This window comes from Beta vulgaris, chromosome 6, assembly GCF_026745355.1.
Source record: "Beta vulgaris subsp. vulgaris cultivar EL10 chromosome 6, EL10.2, whole genome shotgun sequence".
Lineage (NCBI taxonomy): Eukaryota > Viridiplantae > Streptophyta > Magnoliopsida > Caryophyllales > Amaranthaceae > Beta > Beta vulgaris.
The window spans coordinates 36792585-36815149 of NC_079207.1; the positions used below are offsets into that span (position 1 = coordinate 36792585).

Here is a 22565-nt window from a genome sequence, read left to right on the forward strand (position 1 = left end):
AGTCAAGTTTAACCGCCATATACCCTACCTTCCCTTGTTTGGAGCGCATAAAAAGCAATATCTCTTGTACAATACCCACATTGTCTGTAATTTGCCTCCGAGGAACGAAACTACATTGAGTAGGGGAGATTAGATCAGGGAGGATTGGCTTAAGGCGATTCACAATCACCTTAGTCACCAACTTATACATAATGTTGCAAAGCCCAATAGGACGGAAATGTTGCGGCTTGCTAGGCACCTCCTGCTTGGGAATTAAAACAAAGAAAACATCATTAAGGCCCCCCGGGAAATTCCTACATTCTAGAACATATTTCACTAGAGTACTAACATTAGGATGAACAACGTCCCAAAACCTTTGATAAAAAATCGGCTGAAACCCATCCGGCCCAGGGGCTTTGTAAGGTTGCATGAATTTTAAAGCGGTCACTATTTCACAAGAGCTAAACGGACGGCTCAATTTCTCCCGATCAACCGAAGATATGTTTGGAAAATAGCCTCGAAGTAGACTAATATTGGTCGAACCCACAATATCATCCTGAAATTTTTTTTTGCAATAAGAGCGGACCATATTTTGCATTTTGGTTCCATCTGATATCCACGTGCCATCATCATCAAGAAGGGTATTGATTCTACTACGTCGTCTTCGAATTACCGTGGATAAGTGGAAGAACCTCGTATTACGATCCCTGTAATCGATAGCCTCCATAAGTGATATTTGGAACCACAACATCTCTTCATCATTCAACACATCATCCACCTCCCTTCTTAGTTTTGCTTCCAGCTTGATAAGTTGAGGCTGACTCCCAGAAGACATAATTTTTTGAACACCCTCTAGACGAGCCCATAATTTAGATTTCTTTCTAAAAATGTTATAAAACTCCTCCCTGTTTCACTTCTTAAATTTTTCAGCAAATGACTTCAAAAATGGGACTATAGGGGCTGAAGCGAGCCAAATGCCCGCATAAAAGCATGAAACTTTTCATGATTAACCCACGCCGCTTGGACACAAAATGGTCGGATCGTTTGAGGAATCGGGGCAAAGCCCGAAGTACTAATGAGGATCGGAAATTGATCAGAGCAAGATTTAGGAAGATTTCGAACTACACCCTCCTCCAATTTCATACGCCACTCCTCATTCAGCAAACCTCTATCAAGGCGCGCAGTATTGAATGTCTTGAAGAATTACCTCGAACCAAGTATGATTAGGACCCGAGGCCCCTAAATCAATGAGGTTTAAGTTCTCAATCCAGTTAGCAAAATTACGACATCTCATTTCCATCTCTGAACCTCCAACACCATTTCGCTCATTCATACTAATGGTCTCATTAAAATTTCCCGCCAATAACTAAGGGCCCGTAAAGGAATTCTTGATTCTTTCCAATTCCTCCCATAGTTGTTTCTTCAACCCACTATCTGGGCTAGCATAAATAGCCGAGAATAGCCAAGGATCATCTCCAGTTTTTTGAATTTCAATAGTAAGGTGTTGAGAATGGGATCCATACGAGGTTCTAAGACAACCTCCTTTCTCCAAAACATCCAAATACCACCAGAAAATCCCTGAGCTTCAACACGCAACAGCCACGAAGAGCCAATTTTGTCACAAACATTCTGAGCTTGGTCACCACTCAAATGGGTTTCAATGAGAACTAACGCCCTAGGATTATTAATTCATATTAATTTCCAAATGGTTGGCATCTTATTACCTACACCTTGCACATTCCAAACTAGTATTTTTATTAACATATTTAAATTTGGGAAATTAGGGTACCTATCATATTCCATCACAGGAATCCTATGCATCATTGAGAGGAACGCCTCCCCGAGAGCTCTCATGGGTCCCGCTATTATGAATGGAAGGCCAATAGTTACCATTAGAAAGAGCACATTGTTCTTCGGCGGGAGGAAGGAGTTGAACTCCAATCGCACCCGGTTCGATAGAGGATGGGCCACAATCATTAACGGTCCTTCTGAATTCTCCTCCACAAACATCTCCACCGAGGGAGGTATGCGAGACACTAGTGTTATGGGCACCATATCGCGTCTCACCTCCAACAACTCGCGGCACTTGGTTATGGATCTTGATAGCCTTAGTCTGAGCTTTCGAAATTACCCCTAAGTTTTCTTTGCCAACTGGTTTTTGATAAGGGGATTTCCGAACCGAAGTTTTCTTAAGTCTGGATCCTTAAACCGGGAGTTTATTAATATGAGTCAAAGGCCCACTTCCAGTATCTAGAGAATCTTTAGAAAATTCTCTTTGATGTTGAGTTCCAACAAGGACTCTAGAATCCGAAACTTTTTCCGAACCAATGTGAGACTCTATGGTAATTTCCTTACTCCCCATATATATTTTGTTACATAATAATATGGGCTAAATCTTCCCCGAGATATTTTCCTGATTCTCTGCAGCTGTTTCCCCACTTGAATTAATTTCCAAATCGAAATTTCCTAACCTACTAAGGTTAATAGCCCGACCCGCTGGACTACCGAGGTCACTACCCGAAACTACCACGGGTTGTTCATCCATAGCCATTCCCATACCAACATCATCCCCCAACTGCTCCACGTTATCATCCTGATTTAGCACTTCAAATCTTGGTCCTTTATTTGATTGCGCTCCTCTGATAGTGGTGTTTTTAATGGCGACTTCCCGAGCCACTCCACCTTGAGCTCTACCTTCTGGAAGATTACCTCTAGTAGCCTTCCTACCTCCACTTAGGACACTTTTCATATTTAACCTCCGTCCTGATTTCTGAACCAGCATCTAATCCCCATACTTGGCCTGAATCTCGGGTCGTGGGGGCTTGGACTCTATCCTCCGACTGGACCGAGGATGTCCTTCATCCCCTTCTTCCGTATGCCCGTCCACTTAACCAAATGCTGAACACTTATCCTCCTTATGACACAAACGTCCGCACTTGAAACAAACCATGTTCAACCCTTCATATTGAATTTTCCTGATTCTCCCATTCAGCCGGAATTTGGAGAGTAGTGGTTTGGAGATGTCTACTTCAATACATAACTGTATGGGTATAACCCAAGTTCATTAGCGGCCTTCTCATCTATGGCCGCGAATAAGATTATGGACGCGAGTACGATAAAACCACTAAAAGCACCGTTCGAGCCAGTTCATCCCCTAAGACAGACAGGGTTGGCGGACGCCTAACAAGACAAAATAGGGGGAATCTTCCCACCTGTCAAATGCGTCATAGCCCTACACGTGTCAAAGGATTATACGTCCTGTCAGAGGAATAGTACTTCTATAAATACCCCAATGGTACTATTCTGCAGGTACATTCTCTTACACACTGAAAATAGCTGATCTCTCTCTCTCTTATTTCTCTCTCTACATCCTAGTGGTCCAAATATCTGACTTGAGCGTCGGAGGGGGTTTCCTCAAAACCACCCCGAGGGTAGTTTACGTTTGCATCCTGTGCAGCTTTTCGCAAGGACGTGAGCTCTCGAGACTTTGGCGGACTCTTGCGAGGAAGCTAACTGTTTCTAACCGAACCAACTTGGCGCTAGAAGGAGGGGACCTCCCAACCTTAGCAAAGAAGCAACCATGGGTGACGTAAACAACACAAATCAAGGATCCAAGGATAAGGATGTCGGCCAGACCTCGTCGCAGCCAGTTATCACTGGGGCGATGGGAAACCCACAATTCAACTACCAATCCCCCGAGGGACAGACCCCAAACAGTAATGTACCTCTCAATTTAGCTCAGCTAAGTCAATTCTCCCCTGACAGCTGCAAACTGTAGCTTCTTTCATTCAAATGTTGACTGCCAACCCCCAACAGAGCACACCCAATCAACCTGCTGGCGGTGCACGTAAGCGACCACTAGCCACGGCCGGTAGGAACGCGGACGACACCCCTCTTCGAAAAATGCGATCTTTGAATCCTAGTGGACGAGAGATGGAAAAAAGGATTGATCAGTCAAACTATGAAGAAGACATCTTGGAGACAGAAGAATTGTATCATTCAGAGGAAGAGGCCCAGGGTGGCTCCCGTCGTGAGTACAGTGCCTCAGGCGCTAGTAATATTCGATGGGGGGTCACCTACTCATTAAGCCTAAACTCTCCCCTTCACTATGGATATTTTGAATCATCCAATGACGAGAATCAAGATGCCAACCTCCAAGTATGATGGCACTTCGGATCCAGATGACCACGTGGCTGCTTATGAGGCACATGCATTCCTTTACACTGATGTGGACGCCATATGGTGCAAGGTCTTCCCGTCCACATTGACAGGCATAGCCCAGACATGGTTCAAAGCCTAAAGCCAGGTAGCATTTCTAGCTTCTCCCAGTTGTCGTCCACATTCAGTACTCACTTTGTCAATAATAGACGCCGCGAGCGTACTACGGGAGAACTGTTATCTGTCAAGCAGGGGGCTAACGAAAGTTTAAGGGACTATATCGGTCGCTTTAATGTTGAAGCCGTTTCAATTCCACGCTTACAGCAAGATGTAGCGGTGCTAGCCTTGATGACTGGCCTCAAGGAGGGGTCACCATTTCGAAATTATCTGGGTCGAAATCTTACACCACTCTGGGTCCCGTCCTGGGTAAAGCAAATGATTATATTAGGGGGGAGGAGTTTGACAAAGCTGTGGGTAACCGTGAATCTGAGAAGAAAGAGGATAAGCAAAAGAAAGATAAGGGCCGTGAATCTGATCGCGCCCGAGATGATAGACGACAAGAGTCGCATATGGTAAAAAGAGGAGATGAACGAGAAAGGGATGGTGAAGGTATGACCGCGATCGTAGGGATCGTGAAAGGAATGTTCGGGAAGGAGGTGAGCGCAAAGACAGATTTGAGCGTACACCCAGCTGACTACCTCAAGAAGTCAGATCTTTTTGAAGAACAAGGATAGCGACAAATGGCAGCGTCCTAAGCCTATGTTCCACAAAAATCGTGATAAAAGCAAATGGTGTGATTTCCATGGGGATCACGGCCATGTCACGGAAGATTGTCGTCACTTGAAAGATAATCTAAAGATTTGTTAAGAAGAGGCTATTTCAGCCAATATAAAGCACAGACGAAAGAAGGAGATCTGGTGAAACCAGTCAACAAGAACGTTCAATCAAGGATCAGTGAAATTCACGTCATCAGTGGCGGACCTATTCATGGAGGTAGTGTGAATGGAGCTAAAGCCAGCCTGAAAGAATTCAGGCACCAAGTCAATTTCAATGAAAGCATGAGATTGAGGCATCCGCCAGCCATGCCGGCAATGACTTTCACACTAAAAGACGCAGAACATGTGGTTTTTCCTCATGATGACCCATTGGTGGTCACTTTAAGAATTTCGAACTGTTTGGTCCATAGGATCCTGGTAGACGGTGGAAGCTCAGCTAACATCCTGTATCTCTCAACGTTCGAAAAATTGATGATAGGACGAGAATACTTGAAGCCAGTCCGATATCCTGTAATTGGTTCACCGGGGCGTCTGTAACTCCGGAGGGTTTGGTGAGCCTCCCGGTCCGGATAGGAGACGGCAATGAAGTCCGGGATGTCATGACTGAATTTCTGGTGGTAGACGTTCCTGGGGCCTACAACGCCATAGTGGGACATCCTCTGATACATGATGTCCAAGGTGTCGTTTCCACTTATCATCTGACAATGCTGTACGTCACCAATGAGGGGACGACAGCTAAGCTGAGGGGAACCAGGAGGCAGCAAAGTCATGCTATTTGACAACCCTGAAACAGCCAGCTAGGAGGATGCCAGTGGAAGAAGCAAATCCACCCGGGAGAAAGCAAAGAAGGGCTCAAAGAAGGGCCGCGATGAATGAACAAGAAAAGAAAGAATCGGAGAAAGATAAGGAGGAGATGATGGAAATATCAATGGAGGAGTTAGAGGCCAGGCCAGAGGATACGCCAAGGCCAAAGCCTGATGGGGAAACTCAGCAAGAAATGCTGGCGGAAGATCCGGCGAGGACGGTGGCTGTAGGGACAGATATAGATCCGGAGGTGAGGATCAATTTGGTGGCACTCTTAAGAGAGAATGCAGACGTCTTCGCGTTCTCCGCTGATGAGATGCCAGGGATAGACCCTCTGTAATTGTCCATCGCTTAAAGTGGATAGCAGTCCGTCCAATCAAGCAGAAGAAAAGAAATTTTTCGGCAGATAAGAATAAAGCCATAAAAGAGGAGGTAGATAAATTATTGGCGGCAGGATTTATCGAGCCATGTGACTACCCAGAATGGTTGGCTAACGTCGTTATGGCAAAGAAAGCTAGCGGCCAATGGAGAATGTGTGTGGACTTCACGGATCTCAATAGGGCCTGCCCGAAAGATTGCTATCCTTTGCTAGGATAGACCAGTTAGTAGATTCTACTAGCGGCCATGCTCTGCTCAGTTTTATGGATGCATTCTCAGGATATCATCAAATCAGCTTACTCGGAGCAGATAGAAAGAAGACGGCATTTATAACAGACTGTGGAGTTTACAATTATAAGGCGATGCCTTTTGGGCTTCGTAATGCCGGAGCCACTTACCAGAAGTTGGTCGATAAAGTGTTTGCGGATCAGAGAGGCAGAAACATAGAAGCTTATGTTGACGACTCCATTGTCAAAAGTAAATCTGACCGCGAGCACCTAGAGGACTTGGCTGAAACGTTTAGAACGCTGAGAAGGTACCAGATGAAGCTTAATCCTAAAAAATGTGTGTTCGGAGTGAAGGCTGGGAAGTTTCTTGGTTTTCTTGTCAGCAAAAGGGAATAGATGCGAATCCGGAAAAGATTCAAGCAATCATGACCTTGCCAAACCTAAGGGGGTGAAAGACATCCAAGAGTTAACAGGGAGAATGGCGTCACTTACCCGATTTATCTCCAAGTCAGCCGACAAGGCCTTGCCTTTCTTCGCATTGTTAAGGGGAAACAAAAAGTTCGAGTGGGGGGAAGACCAGAGCAAAGCCTTCGCGGCTGTGAAAGAGCACTTGAAAAAATTACCTACAATCACAAGACCGGAGACAGGGGACGTACTGCAGTTGTATGTTTCAGCGTCACCAAAGACGGTCGCGGCCGTACTATTGGTGGAGAAGGAGAAACGACAGTGCCCCATATACTTTATAAGCCATATCCTTAACGGCCCAGAAAGCCATTACCAGTTGGTAGAAAAGATGGCCTTGGCAGTCATCATAGCAGCCAGGAAACTGAGGCCATACTTCGATTGTCATCCCATCCAGGTGCTCACAAATCAACCACTGGAAAAAGCTCTTCAAAAGATGGATAGCTCGGGTCGTCTGCTGAAATGGGCCGTAGAGCTATCTGAGTATGATATTCAATACAAGCCCAGAACCGCCATTAAAGCTCAGGCCTTGGCGGATTTCATGGTAGAGGCCTCGTATGAAGAAGAAGAAATAGAGCAGAAAGAAAGTTGGCTATTGGAAGTAGATGGATCCGCTGCTGATAGCGGCTCAGGAGCCGGTATAGTAATGACAAGCCCGGAAGGTAACACTTTTCAGTACGCTATCAGATTCGGTTTCCCAGCATCAAACAATGAAGCGGAATATGAAGCAGCCATAGCTGGTCTAAGAATGTGCTTGGCGGCTGGTGCCCAGCAAGTACTACTAAAGACTGACTCTCAATTGGTTAGCGGCCAGCTCAAAGGGGACTTTGAAGTTAGAGGGGCAAACATGGCGAAGTATGTGCAGAAGGCAAAAGAGTTGATAGCTCAGCTTCGGCGTTTCGAAGTACAGGCCATACCGCGAGCGGAGAACGCAAAAGCAGATGCTCTTTCTAAGCTAGCCAGCTCCAATTCATTCAACGTTGAAAGGACAGTCACCATAGACATGCAAAAAGACAAAAGCATTTTAGAAGAGATTGTGACCGTCAACGTGGTAAACCAGCAGGGGGAATGGTTCAGTGAGCTGGTGGCGTACAAACTGACAGGGGTACTCCCAAGCAATCCCTTCGCCGCGAAGAAGTTAAGACGACAGGCAAACTGGTACATCATATAAGGGATGAGCTATACAGAAAGTCATTTAGCCTACCTCTACTAAAATGCGCAACGGCATGGGAAGCGAAGAAGATACTGGAAGAAATACATGAGGGTATTTGCGGCAATCACATCGGAGGAAAAGCTTTAGCGTTAAAGGCGCTAAGGGCGGGGTTCTACTGGCCAACCATGCTGGCGGATGCTCAGAGCTATGTCGAAAAATGTGATAAGTGTCAAAGATTTGCTCCCGTCATCAACAGACCAGCCAATGATCTGCAGCCCATATTTTGTCCCATCCCGTTTGCGCAGTGGGGGATGGATATCCTGGGGCCGTTTACAAAGGCAACCGGGGGAAGGAAGTTCTTGATAGTGGGCATAGATTACTTCACAAAGTGGATAGAAGCGGAGCCGACAGTTCAAATTAAAGCCCACCAAGTCAAGAGATTCATTTGGCAGAATATAATGACAAGATTTGGGATCCCCATGGCTATTGTTTTCGACCATGGCGTCCAGTTCGACTGTCGTCCAATTCAAGCTTTCCTGACAGAGTACAGAGTATAAATTCGCATACTCAGCTGTGTGCCACCCCCAAAGCAATGGCCAAGCGGAGGCCGCAAATAAACAAATCCTAAACGCCCTAAAGAAGAAGCTGGATGAATTTAAGGGAAAATGGCAGACATGGTGCCTGCCGTCCTATGGTCGAACAGAACAACAGAGAAAGAAGCGACGGGAGAAAATCCTTTCAAACTGGCTTTCAGAGCAGAAGCAGTGTTGCCGGTCGAAGTGGGTCTGTCCTCATACCGGGTGAAACATCAGGATCTAGACGCGAATGAACAGGCTCTCAAAGAAAGTCTAGATTTCCTACCCGAGGTAAGGCTCATGGCGGAATTGAGAGCAGCTGCTTATAAAGACAGAATCAGTAAAGCCTACAACAAGAGAGTCTGGGAAAGGCAGCTGATGGTCAATGATCTCGTCCTCAGGAGAACAGCCGCCACTGGTAAAGCGCATGCTGAAGGAAAGCTAACTGCGAACTGGGAAGGCCCGTATATAATCGCTCAGAAGATAGGCCCCGGTTCCTTTATCCTTAAGGATATGGACGGAAAAGAGCTCAAGAACTGTTGGAACGCGGATGTTCTGAAAAAGTATTATGTGTAGGGAATAATTGTATTCGGCCAAGAGCCTTTGATTGAATTACATAAATAATACGACCTACACTAGCGTTCCGATAAATTCTTTTGCTTGTTATTGTATCATATCTTTGTTGACGTCTGTGGAAAAAATAAGTGCATTAACGGTCATATGACAGACCTAGCACACGAATTAAAAGCCATATAACAGGCTAAGTGCATTAACGGTCATATGACAGACCTAGCACACAAACTAAAGCCATATAACAGGCTAAGTGCATTCACGGTCATATGACAGACCTAGCACACAAATTAAAAGCCATATAACAAGCTAAGTGCATTAACGGTCATATGACAGACCTAGCACACAAACTAAAGCCATATAACAGGCTAAGTGCATTCATGGTCACATGACAGACCTAGCACGCAAAACAAAAAGCCATATAACAGGCTAAATGTATTTGCGGTCACATGGACCCTACACCTAAGTTGAAGACATAAGAGAACAAACAGATACCCCACGACAAACATTATAAACGCGAAAAACAAGGAAGAATAAAAAGAAACTACAACAACTTATACAAGCACGCAAACGATGGCAAGACGCATAATCAGAAGTAAACCAAGAGTACTTTCCATAGAATAAAAGCTACTGGCTTGGCGGCCAACTACAAAAAATATATATCGTGGCGGCCAATGTGAAAAAGGCTTTTAATCAAGATAAAAGTACTTAACAAAATTAAACGCAATAAATGTCAAGGAACGCCAACAAAGGCAAAATTACAATGTTATAATTTGAGAACATTACAAAGCAAAATACAAAAACTAAAAGCTGTTTGAAGAGCAGGAGGAGCTAATAGAAGGCCGCCAAGAGCTTCAAGAGGGGGGCGTCATAGGCTCTCGAGGATCCACATCTGCGATAGCATCCTCGTCAGCAAAGTTTGGATCCCCCTCGAAAGGCGACAGATGCTGGCCGGCAGCATGAGCGTCTTCAATAACGTTCCAGTCAAAACCTGGGACGCTTTTGCAGACGCACCTCATAGCCGCCGCCCAGCCACCATCGTACCGCTTGTGAAGCTCTGCCACGTACTCATCAGAGGCTTTGAAGTCCGCAACGGCCTTGGCGGCACCCCGGGCCTCAGCTGTAGAAGCCTCAAGGACGGCAATGTCCTTCTCAGAGTTGGCAGCCTCTACAGCCTTAGTCAGGGCCTTGACGTTCTCCTCAGTCTCTTCCAGGAGTGTCGCCCTGTCCCTCAAGGTCGCCACTTCATCCTCCAGAGGCGCCACCTTCTTCTCAGCTTCCTGGAGTAAGTCTTGGCAAGTCTCCAATGAGGCCTTGTAGGAATCCGCCAGCCTCTGGTACTCCAAGTATTGCTCTATCAGCTCAATAGCAGCATTGTTGGCCTACGAAAGTAAACAAGAGGTTAAAAAAAAAAAAAAAAAAAAAAAAGAGGGGGGAAAGAGAAGAAGAGTTAAAGTCTTACCACTAACTGGTCATGAGCCAGCCTAGCAGCAGGAGTCTTCAGAGAGCCTGAAGGACGGTCCAAGGGCAGCTGCATACCCCTGAGAATACGGTAGGCAAGAATGCCACCGTTCTCAGGGATGTCAGAATACAAGGACTCATCCTCCCTGACGTCCCAGTTTGGCTGGTAGATCTTGCCGGGAGTCACAGTCTGAGGAGCGAAAGCGGCCGCCACCGTGTCGCTTAACGGCACCTCCTTCTTCTCAATCCATTCCCGGAACCTATAAAAGATCCCAGGAGAAAGGTTGGAGAGGAAGCTAGGAGTGGCAATCAGCTCTCTCAACTTCTCCTTGATAGAAGAAGTGGTCTGGGATACCAGAGAACCACCACCAGCCACGCCGGCGCCAGCAACAGCGGCACCCTCCACTTGAACCTCCTCAGTTGAAGGATCCAAGTCCTCTACCAGCACCTCGTTCACGGTAGAGGTGACAGGGCCCTCTACCGCCTGCCTCTTGTTGGCAGCAGAATCTTCGATAGCCTGCTCCCGAGAGCGTCTCCTACTCACTGAACCGCCCCTAGTGACGGTCCTGGTGATGGAAGGCCTAGGAGGAGCAGTGGGAGAGTTAGCAGCTGAGGTGGATGCGACTATTGGGACGCGAGTGCTGACGGAGGGACCGCGACCTCTTCTGCGGACGGTTTGAGGCCCATGACGGTTCCCTCCCCTGCGACCATTGGTAGAGCTATGCATTGTCAAGTAATCAGAAGATGGAGGACCGGGCAGGTGTGTCAGCGGCCGAAAATCACTGTCAACGCCGAGAATGTCAAGGTCAAGATGATCAAGACCTGCAAAACAAATGAGCCAAAACGATTTAAAAAAATAAAATTAAACAAAAAAAAAATGTACAACTATATGTATACCACCGCCATCAGACGGACCAATCCGACAACACTACTTACCATTTTCATAAGCAGGAGAAAGTAGGAGAGCCGACAACGGCCTATCCCCTAAGATGTACTTGGTATGGGGGAGCCAGATGGAAGGCTCCTTGGTCCTAACAACTTTCCCGTCATCAAAAGTGGTATCATAGTCAGCAGAAGCAAAGTAATCATAGGCCGCTAACTCTTCATCAGTCAACGGCTTCAGAGCTATGCTCCATGTGAGGAGCAGGTTCTGTAAAATGACGGCGTACGGGATAATCATCCGGCACCCGCACCCAGAAGAAAGCGTCCTGCCAGCCTTTCAAGCTGGTCATCTTAGGTTGGACTGTCATCTTCTTGTCGGCCGTCATAAGAGACCACCATCCAGCCAAACGAGAAGACCCATTCTTCTTCAACCAATGGAGATGGCGAAATAGGTTGACGGTCTGGGGAAAGTCAAGAAAGCGTACCACCCAGATGTACGCAATGAGGTTGCGAATGGCCAAAGGAGTCAGTTGAGCCAAACAAACGTTGAAAGCATTCAGGATCTCCACCACAAAAGAATCCAGGGGGAAGCGAAGACCAAACTCAAAATGGTGGGTATAGACGGCTACGTGACCGGGTGGGCAATCCGCTATAATGGACCCTTCTGATGGTACGACCAATCGGTAAGGGGTCGGCATAGGGTATAAGTCTCGGGCCACTCGGGGATAATGCAACTCCAAAGCATCCCGGCGCCATTGCTCGTCTATAACTACTGTAAGGGGACCATTGCAGGCGTCCTCAGGAAGCCAAAGAGCATTCGTTCCCGGCCCAACCTCATCAGCCTCCTCTCGGCCAGACTGAGAATTTTCTTCAACCATTGGAGCCTTAGAAGCCGCCAGCCCAGTATGACGCTGGTAAACAACCTCAGCATTATCCTCTTGGGCCATAGCAGGTGAATCACTGTCATCACCTAAATCAATAATAGGGGGATTAGGAGTCGCATACTCCTGCAAACGGTCGTAAAAGTTGGACGATACTCTAACCCCCGCGTCCGCTAAACTGTCTAACCAAGCATGTTCCCTAAGAGGAAGAACGTCAAGACCAGGGACGGCATCTGAAGGCGGATGCCTACGGGTGCGCCTAGCTAAAATTTGATGTCTAAGTTCCCTAAGCGTCTGCTTGTCGCCACTCTGGCTAGCGGTCAGATACCTTAAAGTCAAGTTGTGTTCCTCAGGAGTAGAAGGGTCGTTAAGGAATTTAGATCTCAACTCTCTCTCTCTATCAGTTGTAGGGGGTATGTCGCTAATAGCCTAGTTCTCCCCACAGGGCTAAGATTAGGCTCAGAAGTTTGGGCAACAGAGGGGGAGGAGGGATCACTTTCAGTCATAAAAACCTCATCAGGGGTATTTTGGCTATCTGATTGGTCCGACATGGCAACGAAACGCGAAGAAAAAAGACTTAAAGAAAGGAAAAGAGAAAGGGTAGAGTTACCTGGAAACGTAAGGTCGCCGGAAAAAAGCAAGAAAACAAAGAGCGAAATTTGCCGAAAAGACAGATGAAACTCCGAAACAGCAAAAGCAACACCAAAAGCTGAGACCTTGGACCGGAAAACCACCAAAAAACCACGAAAACCAGAGCGAGGTAAAACCCAGAAAATGCAAGTCAAGAAAAAACAAAATCCTCAGTATCACCAGAACCGGAAGAAGAAAACTAAGACAATGACGAACTTTTTGGTGGCAGTGGAGCACTAAAAAACAAGCTTTGGAGCAGTGCAAGTATCGACTATGGGGGTTCTTGTCAGAGAATAAGGGAAAGGAAGGAGAGAGTTCTTTGAAAAATAAGATAAAAAGTCAGAAGAAAAAACCGCCTTTAAACCTTTATACCAGGATGGGTGGCCAAGATCAAGTAAACTCTTCAACTTCGTCTCAGATGCGTGCCAAGTGTCAAGACTACACTTAAACCTAATAAGCCATTTGGGCGGGATTTTCGGAAAAGGTAATCATTAACTTTTCGAAATTCTTCAACTCCCTACGACGACACGTGGCACTTCACAAACCTACCCCATTAAGAAAAGACAAAAGTAAAAAGAAATATAAAAATACCGTCGCAAAAATATCTGCGTCCATCCGACAACATCCCCAGTGGTCGCGACCACAAAAGATGCTGGGGGGCTAGTTGTATGGGTATAACCCAAGTTCATTAGCGGCCTTCTCATCTATGGCCGCGAATAAGATTATGGACGCGAGTACGATAAAACCACTAAAAGCACCGTTCGAGCCAGTTCATCCCCTAGGACCGACAGTGTTGGCGGACGCCTAACAAGACAAAATAGGGGGAATCTTCCCACCTGTCAAATGCGTCATAGCCCTACACGTGTCAAAGGATTATACGTCCTGTCAGAGGAATAGTACTTCTATAAATACCCCAATGGTACTATTCTGCAGGTACATTCTCTTACACACTGAAAATAGCTGATCTCTCTCTCTCTTATTTCTCTCTCTACATCCTAGTGGTCCAAGTATCTGACTTGAGCGTCGGAGGGGGTTTCCTCAAAACCACCCCGAGGATAGTTTACGTTTGCATCCTGTGCAGCTTTTCAGCAAGGACGTGAGCTCTCGAGATTCGGCGGACTCTTGCGAGGACGCTAACTATTTCTAACCGAAACAATAACCTCACATACTGTCCTCTATCCATGGACTCTGTGTTCTGATCTATTTCAATCACTCTGCTAATCTTCGTTCCAATCTTATGTAGAACTTGTTTATCGAAATACTCTACAGACAAATTGGGTATACGTACCTAAGTTGTAAGGTGCTTAATTGGCTCCTCATCCGCAATAAAATTGGGAACCCATTTTCTAATAGTCAGGTAATTATCCCCTATCATCCAAGGCCCCTGCGATATAACAAATTCATAATCTTCAAGGGTACTAAATCGCACCACATAGTTAGCATGTCCCACGTCTGTTGACGCAATCTGACCCTTAAGACTCCACTTGAATTTTAGTCTGCGCACTAAGAATTCATAACTCATTTTACGATCAAATAGTTTTATAATAATGGCATTTTTCCATGGAGTACGTATACGACGCTTATCCTCCCTTGTTAGCATAATAGTAGGGCAATATACATCTTCCTCATTAATCTCTGAAACTTCTTCATCGTCAGATATAATCTCATCATCTTCCTTATTCGTTTCGAATAATGGGTTCACAGATCGGCCAAATTCCTGTGCCATTTGGATGTATCATTTTGGTTGAATAGGTGAGATAATCTCCTCCCCCTTTTGGGGGATTGGGATAGTCAATTCTACTTCTTTTCTAGAATACTTTCGATCATCTGGTTTGAATTTCTTGATTTGATAGTTGATTATACATTCTTGTGGAAAATGATACCTTGCTCATATATACTACTATACTTAACCTGTATACTTGCAGAAATTTGGTATATTTTACGTCAGTCAAGTTTTAGGCGCCATTGTCGGGGAGGTGTTAGTTCAATATCATACTAGAGGAATTTTAATATGATCAGACTTTTTTTTATAGCAGTTTTATATATTTTTCTATATATTGTGTTCTTGAATTATTAGTATTAGTATCATTAAAAGTTAGTTTCTTTTCTTAATCACAAGTAGTTGTTTTTCTTAGTTATTTAGCTTAGAAGTTTTTGCACTTTGTTCGTTTTGTCACATTGAATAGTGATTTTCTTAATCACAAGTAGTCGTTTTTCTTAGTATCTCTTGCAATAAGTTAAGATTGGCCTTTACGCCAACTTGACGTTAACAATGCTTTTTTACAGGGAGCAATAATGGATGAAGTTTATACCATACAACCTCCAGGATACAGTGATGTTACTCATCCAAATTATGTGTGTAAGCTAAATAAAGCATTATATGGGCTTAAACAAGCTCCGTGGGCATGATATAAAGAGTTGAGGCAATTTTTACTCGACGTTGGGTTCAAAAATACAATCCCAGATTCCTCATTTACTATGCATTCTAATGGATCAATAATTTATTTATTGGTTTGTGGGGATGACTTATTGTCACCAGCAACTCCACATCTTTTCTTGAAGAATTCATTGCCAACATTTTCCCAAATTTTCTCTAAAAAACTTGGGTGAGCTATCCTTTTTTTTTTTAGGACTAGAAGTTATTCCTCATCATAATAGTCTCTTTTTGAGTCAAAAGTAATATATAACTGAGATCTTGTGCAAGGTCAACATGGATGGTGCAAAACCAGTTACCACTCTTTTAGTCAATAATCCCCCTCTTACAATGGCAGGAAAGCTCCTTCTGCACAATATCGTACTTTGATAGGTAGCTTGCAATATCTTAGTCTTACTCCCCCGGATGTTGCATTTTCTGTCAATAAATTGGCCCAATATATGCAACGGTCAACTGAAGATCATTGGTGTGCACTTAAGTGACTTCTTTGATACTTAAGTGGCACGTTACATATGGGGATCATAATTCATAAAAACTCTTACCTCTCTTTGCATGCATTCTCGGATGCGGATTGGGCAAGAGACAAAGATGATATATATATATTACTGCATATATTGTGTATGTAGGTAAGAATCCTATCTCACGGGTGAAGGATTTATGTCCTCGACTTAAATGCAATTACTAATGTATAATGGATCATATTATAGAGATAATAAGTTCGTTAAATTGGGTCGTCTATACGTCTTGCTAGAGAAAGCTATAGAACTTCGGATTAGTAAATAAATAAACCCGAAGCCCAATGTAACGGATCCTACAAGGTCACACATTAAACTTGGATCAGCAAAAGAAACCTAGAGCCCAAGAGGGCCCTAGGGTGGCCGGCCAAGAGAGGGGAAAAGGAGAGAAATCTGACCTAAATACTTTTATATATTTGGGTTAGGCAGAAAAGAAAATAATCAGTTTATTCTCTTCTTATTTTATCTCTCCTATCCTCTCTTTTCAAAAAGTCACGTTATACTCCAAGAAAAAAGAAGAAGTTTTCTTCCTTTCCAACTAGCATTGGTGGAGTGTTGATCTGGGTTGGTGGACTAAGTAGAGGAATCACATCTGAGATTCTCAATCCGGGTTATTCAAACTTTGTGGAAATCACGCTACAAAGGTTATTTCTAAACTTGTATGTGATCCTTAATTGTATATGCATGTGATCCTGATTTAAGTGCTTATGAATTTGATTCATGAAATTCCGCTTTATAGTACTTATAGACTCCTACAGTGGTATCAGTTTTAGCCTCTTGCATATAAATTTTTGGTCATAAAGTTTAGTTTATGTATGATTAATTTTAATTTGATTAAGGGGAGGAATTAAATTATGGATTGAATAATTAATTGACATTTGTTAAAAAGAGTTTTAGTTACTTTCTTTCTTAATATTTAATAGCCGAATTTTTTAACCTCCTAAACCCTAATTTTCGAAATTTATAAAATTCTGATTTTAGATCTTTAAATTTCGAAAATAAATTCATGTTATTAATAAATTTTCATGCTTAAAATCGTTTATGTATGAAGATAAATTCATGTAAAAGGTGTTTTATATGAATTATTGATTAATTATATGAATAAATCTGAAAATTAATTAAAATAGAGATTTTAAAATTTAATTTTCTGTATCAAACATAAAAGTTATGTTTAATTTAATCAAGATCACCTAATTAAATTTACAAGAGGTTGTATTTTTAATATCCTTCAAGAAAAGAAAATAAAAGATTTGAAAAACAGAAAAAAATTAAAGGAGGAAAGGAGCAGCCACCGTGGCTGCTCCGGTGGTCTGTCGGAGAAAAACCGGTGAAAAGGAAGACGCTGACTGCCGGCGAGCAGTCACGTTAGAGGGAGGACGTGGCGGCAGCACGACGCACGTTTGACGTGCGAAGCAGTGCTGCGCGCTGCAGATGGTGAATCGCCGGCGCCTTCGTGAAAGAAACGAGCGGCGAGTTGCCGGTGAAGTCGTCGAAAGGGGTGGCCTGAAACGGTCGCCGGAAATTTTGGGCTGTAAGTCTCAGGCGAGGTTGCGTGGAAAGCAGTTTTGAACTGCTGTGTTTCACGTGTGTTTTCCAATTTAAAAAAATAAAAAATCTTTTGTTAAGGAAACCGTGCCTAATAAAAAATTAAAAAAATAAAAAAATCTGGGCAGCAGAATTTTATTTTATTTTATTTTGGAAATTTTAATTTTGAAAACAGAATTTTGAGAAAGATTAAGTAAATTTCAATAATGTTGAGTTGGTCATAGATTTCGATCCATAATCTGATTTTTTAATCTAATTAAAATTAATTAGGCTAGTTTTAAGGGATAGAATCTTTGGGTGATTAGTTATTACTTAAATATTATCCTCTTGCTTTAATTAAGAATATTTGATATTTTAATTGATGGGCAAGTATAATATGTGATATTATTATATGGCTTTTATATTATGATATATTTGCTATGTATGACTAGTATGGCCCAAATTAAGATAGAAAATACGATATGCGTATCGTGATGTATTCTTGTAATTTTAAATACGATCTGCGTATCGTTAAGTATTTTTGTAATTTGTTTAATTTAGTTATTATTTAAATTATTTTGATACTTATGTAATCCAAAGAAGTGCCCATCAAGAGAAGGCCCATGGAAAAGGTGGATGGAGATCCATGAAGAGTCCAAGCGGGAGCCATTGATGATTAGTTCTTAGGATTAGGGGCCATACTAGATCATTTTTTTCGCATTTTATTATTCTTTAAAATGCTTATAAGTTTATTGTATGTTGGTTGTTGATGCGCTAGAGTTCACTAATTCATAACAACATAATAAACTTAGGCCCCGTAAATATTAAGGTTTGCTTTTCCAAACATAAAGTACTTATAAAACCCTTAATTAATAGTAATAGGTCATGCCTCCGCAGGGTGTTATCATTAATTTTGGGATATAAGGTAAAATTGCGAATTTTACAACTTAGTTTGGTTGTCCTTAACAAAATTATCAAAAGCGTTTTGAATTTTGAAGCAAGAGATAGTTAAACATGCGATGTTTATCCATCTAAACAAGAGTTATAAAGTGTTATAATTAGTAAAAGAGTTTACTTACCTTGATAATGTAACGTTAAGATAAGGCCTCCGTCTGCTTAGTGTTACATGTTGATAGGATCTTGTAAAACACTTATTCATAGGGGACTTTAATTTTGAATAGGTGGTCAACCTAGAAACCTTTTACATGTTTTAGGTTGCTTTATAAACATAAAATTGAACTTTGCCTTATTTTTCTGTCTGTAGATATCATGTCTAATACACTAGTAGAATAAATGCTATTTGCTGCGGTGATATTGCTGCGGTTTTACCTATACACAGCAATATAACACGCAAAAAGAAAAGAAAAAACAAAAAATAACAATATTGCTGCGGTTCCCGCCCAAAACCGCAGCAATATTATTTAACGGATCCATTTTGAAAAAAATGTGGGACCTTGAGAGACTAATATTGCTGCGGTGTTGGGCAGGAAACCGCAGCAATATAATAAAAAATATTTTTAAAATATATTGCTGCGGTTCCCGCCCAAAACCGCAGCAATATTGTCTTAAAATTAATAATAAACATGCCCGTTAGGGTTTCCTTGTCATTCCTTCTCTCTCACCGTTCTCTCTCTCTCCCTCATCCTTAGCGCCTCTCTCACCGTTTTCTCTCTCTCTCTCTCTCCGTTCTCTCTCTCACTGCTCTCTCTCTATCACCATTACTCTCGTCCATCGTCTTCTCCAGCCAGCGAAAGTTGTTCGTCTTTCCTCGGTTCGGTCGTTCGAGTCTGTTCGTCTTCCTAGTTTCGATTATCAGATCTGTTTTCGGAAAAGGGCTAAACGAATTCAAGTCTGAAATAGCAGTTTTGACCAAGGTGTTAATGAATAGCTTGTTAACTCTGTTTTGGCATGATGCAGTTTATTGATGAGAGTCTGCATCTGACAAGTGATGAGAAGGTAACTTTTTCTTCTTCTGTTTTTGGACAAAGCTTGGAAGGCCCATAGGAAACTTTATGCCTGCTTTCCTGTCTCTCCTTTTGAACTTTCACATCTAAATCTGGTAGTCCGTCTGAGTGTGTGTGTGGCTAGTAACCTTTGACTCATGTCTGCGTGATTCTTCTCTTGGTTGTAAGTTTTATATTTTTACATATTTCTAATATTGCTCACTGTGACATGAGGAATTAACTATAATTGCTTCGTTTCTCATCCAGTGGTTCACCATGAAACACCAGCATGCCTTAATTGTCATGGCTGACAGCTTATACTACAGAAAATTCACAACTATATTGCAGAGTAAGCTGTATAGTTGTTTATTTTAGTCTTGATTTTTAGATAAGCTTTTTGTATTCTTCTGATAGACAGTGTCTTGCAGAGTTGCAGTGATGTTTACAATGTGTTTAGAGTGTTGTTGTTTGTGGAGCTGAACAATGCTTTACATATCAAGCCTTGAAGGTTCCTTTGTTTTCTTCTGGCACCCACAGTTTTACTCTATTTAAAACTAATAATGGTTGCCTTTGCTTGTCCTTATCCAATGGAGTAGAAGAGTACAAGTAAACTAAAATTGTTTTGTGACTTGCTTGGACTGTTTATTCATGCGAAGTTGCAGCCAGATGTTGCATATTTGCAACGAAAATTGATGCTATTCATGATGTACTTGAAGTCTTGAAACAACTCAGATGTTCATAAAAAAAAGTTCATGCATCTGCACTTGCTTTAATTTTAAGCACTAGATCCATACTGCATGAATTTGTTGTAATACTGGTTCAAAAAGAAATAAAGTTAGACAGTTGAGAACTTCATAATCTTGATTTTCATTTCTTGGACTAATTAAGAAGTATCACGGTTGCAAATCACTTGATGTGCAATACTAGATGCTTCTTTAACATGTTATAGCTTGTGATTCTAGAATTCTGGTAGCACAATGGAAGTTTACTCATGAGTGACGTGCTTGCTAACCTTAGGATGTGAGGCTTAATTGCTCAAGTATTTCCCAAGCCGGCCCATCTTGGTGGATTAAGCTGAGTTTGGAGAGGAAACATAATGGAATTTTATTTATGAGTGATGTGCTTGCTAACTTTTATCCATTCTGAACAAAGCTTATGCTTTAGGATGTGAGGCTCGCATATTTCCAAAATCGGCCCATCATGGTTGATTAAGCAAATCTTGGAGAGGAAACCTGAAGTGGGTCGAACTTTGTTTCTCTCGACCCTCTCGTATATGTTCTTGTACGCAATGCCTGTTTAGAGATGACCTACTAAATGGATGCTTCCTCTTTTTCATGGCAATAAGGAATTGAGGATATTCTGTATGGGTTTATGACTTGTGAGGTCTTTGTAGGAACAATGAATCTGAAGAATGAAATATTGTCATACTATCATTTTGAAGATCTAGTGAAGCTTTTTGGGCTTTCTTTGTTGCTACAAATCGATAAAATTTAGGAACCAATTTAGCTTGTTCGTGATATATATATTCTATGTTGACGTTGCTGTTTTTGACTTCCACAGCCAGGAATGGAGTACGGGAAGAACTGTTATGCTGATGAGCACTATTTGCCGACTTTCTTCCATGTTAGTATTACTTGCAGCTGTTCTACTTTATACTTGTTGATCTTCTACTCTGTATGTTCTCATGCTTTGCCTTTAGCCTTTAAATCTGCTCAGATGACTGATCCTGGGGGAATAGCGAATTGGTCGGTGACATTTGTTGATTATTGGTCTGAAAGAAAGTGGCATCCCAGGTCCTTCAGAGCTCAAGATGTCACTTTTGAACTTCTAAGAAATATGACGGTAATATTTCTATATTACGATTTTGTTTTGGCAGCTAGTGTTAATGAATAGCTTGGTAACTTTATTTTGGCATGATGCAGTTTATTGATGAGAGTCTGCATCTGACAAGTGATGAGAAGGTAATTTTTTTACTAAAGTAGAATTTCAGAAAGGTATCAAATATGTTTGTAAAGATTTTCTCTAACACATGAGGATGGTGTCTTACATGTTGTTACAAAATCCAGTGACAGTTACACCATGCAAGTGGAACGGACAGAAGCGAGCTTGTTATCTATTTGATCGTAAATTTTATCCTGAGACATTAGAAAAGTTGATTAGTCTATTCTCCAATTATACAGTGGTTTAGTGAGCCAAATTCTTCATTCTTTGGTCAATTGAAATGGTCGACCTAGTATTTTTTTTTTTGGTATATAATCATTAGGATGTAGCGAGGTTTGAAAGTGGAATATCCTCAGGTGCAGTATGTTGCAGCTCAGCAGGTCCAATGTTCCGAAATGTTGGGTGATCGGCTGAGCCATCAGCAATCCACCATTGCTTGACTTGAGGACAAGGAGCCAAGGGCTAACTAATTTGCAGTCCCTCCTGCTCTTTTTTATATTTGTTGTTTTTATATTATATTTTTTATGTTTTTGAATTTTGTATAATAATTTTTTGTCATTAGTATCAATCAAGAGTGTTTTATTTTATTTTAACTGTTTTGTCTTCCAAATTTGATGGCGAAATGCAAAAAAAAAAAAAAAAATTTTTTTTACCTGTACAGACCCTATTGCTGCGGTTTTCCATAAAAACCGCAGCAATATGTCTATTTTTTATTATTAAATATAGCATATTGCTGCGGTTTTCTTCACAAACCGCAGCAATATGCTTTCTAAATCTAATATAAAATTAATATATTGTTGCGGTTTGGCTTAAAAACCGCAGCAATATTTGTCGATATTGCTGCGGTTTAAAACCGCAGCAATATAATTAATACCTATTGCTGCCCTCTTAATTGCTGCGCGCGTAAAACCGCAGCAATAGGGCACTTTTTAACCGCAGCAAATAGCATTTATTCTACTAGTGATAACAACAACAACAACTCCGGTTTCAACATTCGTCATTTTCTGGAAAAGGACAGACTGAATGGTGAAAATTTCCTTAATTGGGAAAGGACCTTAAGACTCGTTCTGAGGTTTGAGGGTCGAGAGGACGTCTTAGATACCCCGCTTCCTGTAATAACTGATGAAACAACTGACGCTGAAAAACGTCGTGCAAAACAGGCTAGTGATAAGTCTATACCAATCACTTGTTTGATGGTAGCAGCCATGGAGCCGAACCTCCAAAAGAGGTTCGAAACCAAGGATGCCTACACATCATGCAAGAGCTGCGGGC

At 42.3% G+C, this 22565-nt stretch overlaps 1 protein-coding gene and 1 long non-coding RNA gene across 2 annotated transcripts; both read left to right on the forward strand.

Annotated features, from left to right (window-relative positions):
- Window positions 1–6800: 6800 nt before the first annotated feature.
- LOC125498679 (uncharacterized) lies at window positions 6801–7955 on the forward strand. The gene has a single exon (XM_048646930.2). The coding sequence runs from the start codon at window positions 6801–6803 to the stop codon at window positions 7953–7955; it is 1155 nt and encodes a 384-aa protein (XP_048502887.2).
- Window positions 7956–19671: 11716 nt separating this feature from the next.
- LOC125498321 (uncharacterized) lies at window positions 19672–21880 on the forward strand. Its single transcript, XR_007275234.2, has 2 exons — window positions 19672–20975; window positions 21052–21880. It is a non-coding gene; the product is annotated as an uncharacterized LOC125498321 (long non-coding RNA).
- Window positions 21881–22565: the final 685 nt, after the last annotated feature.

Excerpts from the sequence above, each read along its gene's own strand:
- LOC125498679 (XM_048646930.2), top strand. The coding sequence starts at position 6,801 with ATGGCGTCACTTACCCGATTTATCTCCAAGTCAGCCGACAAGGCCTTG.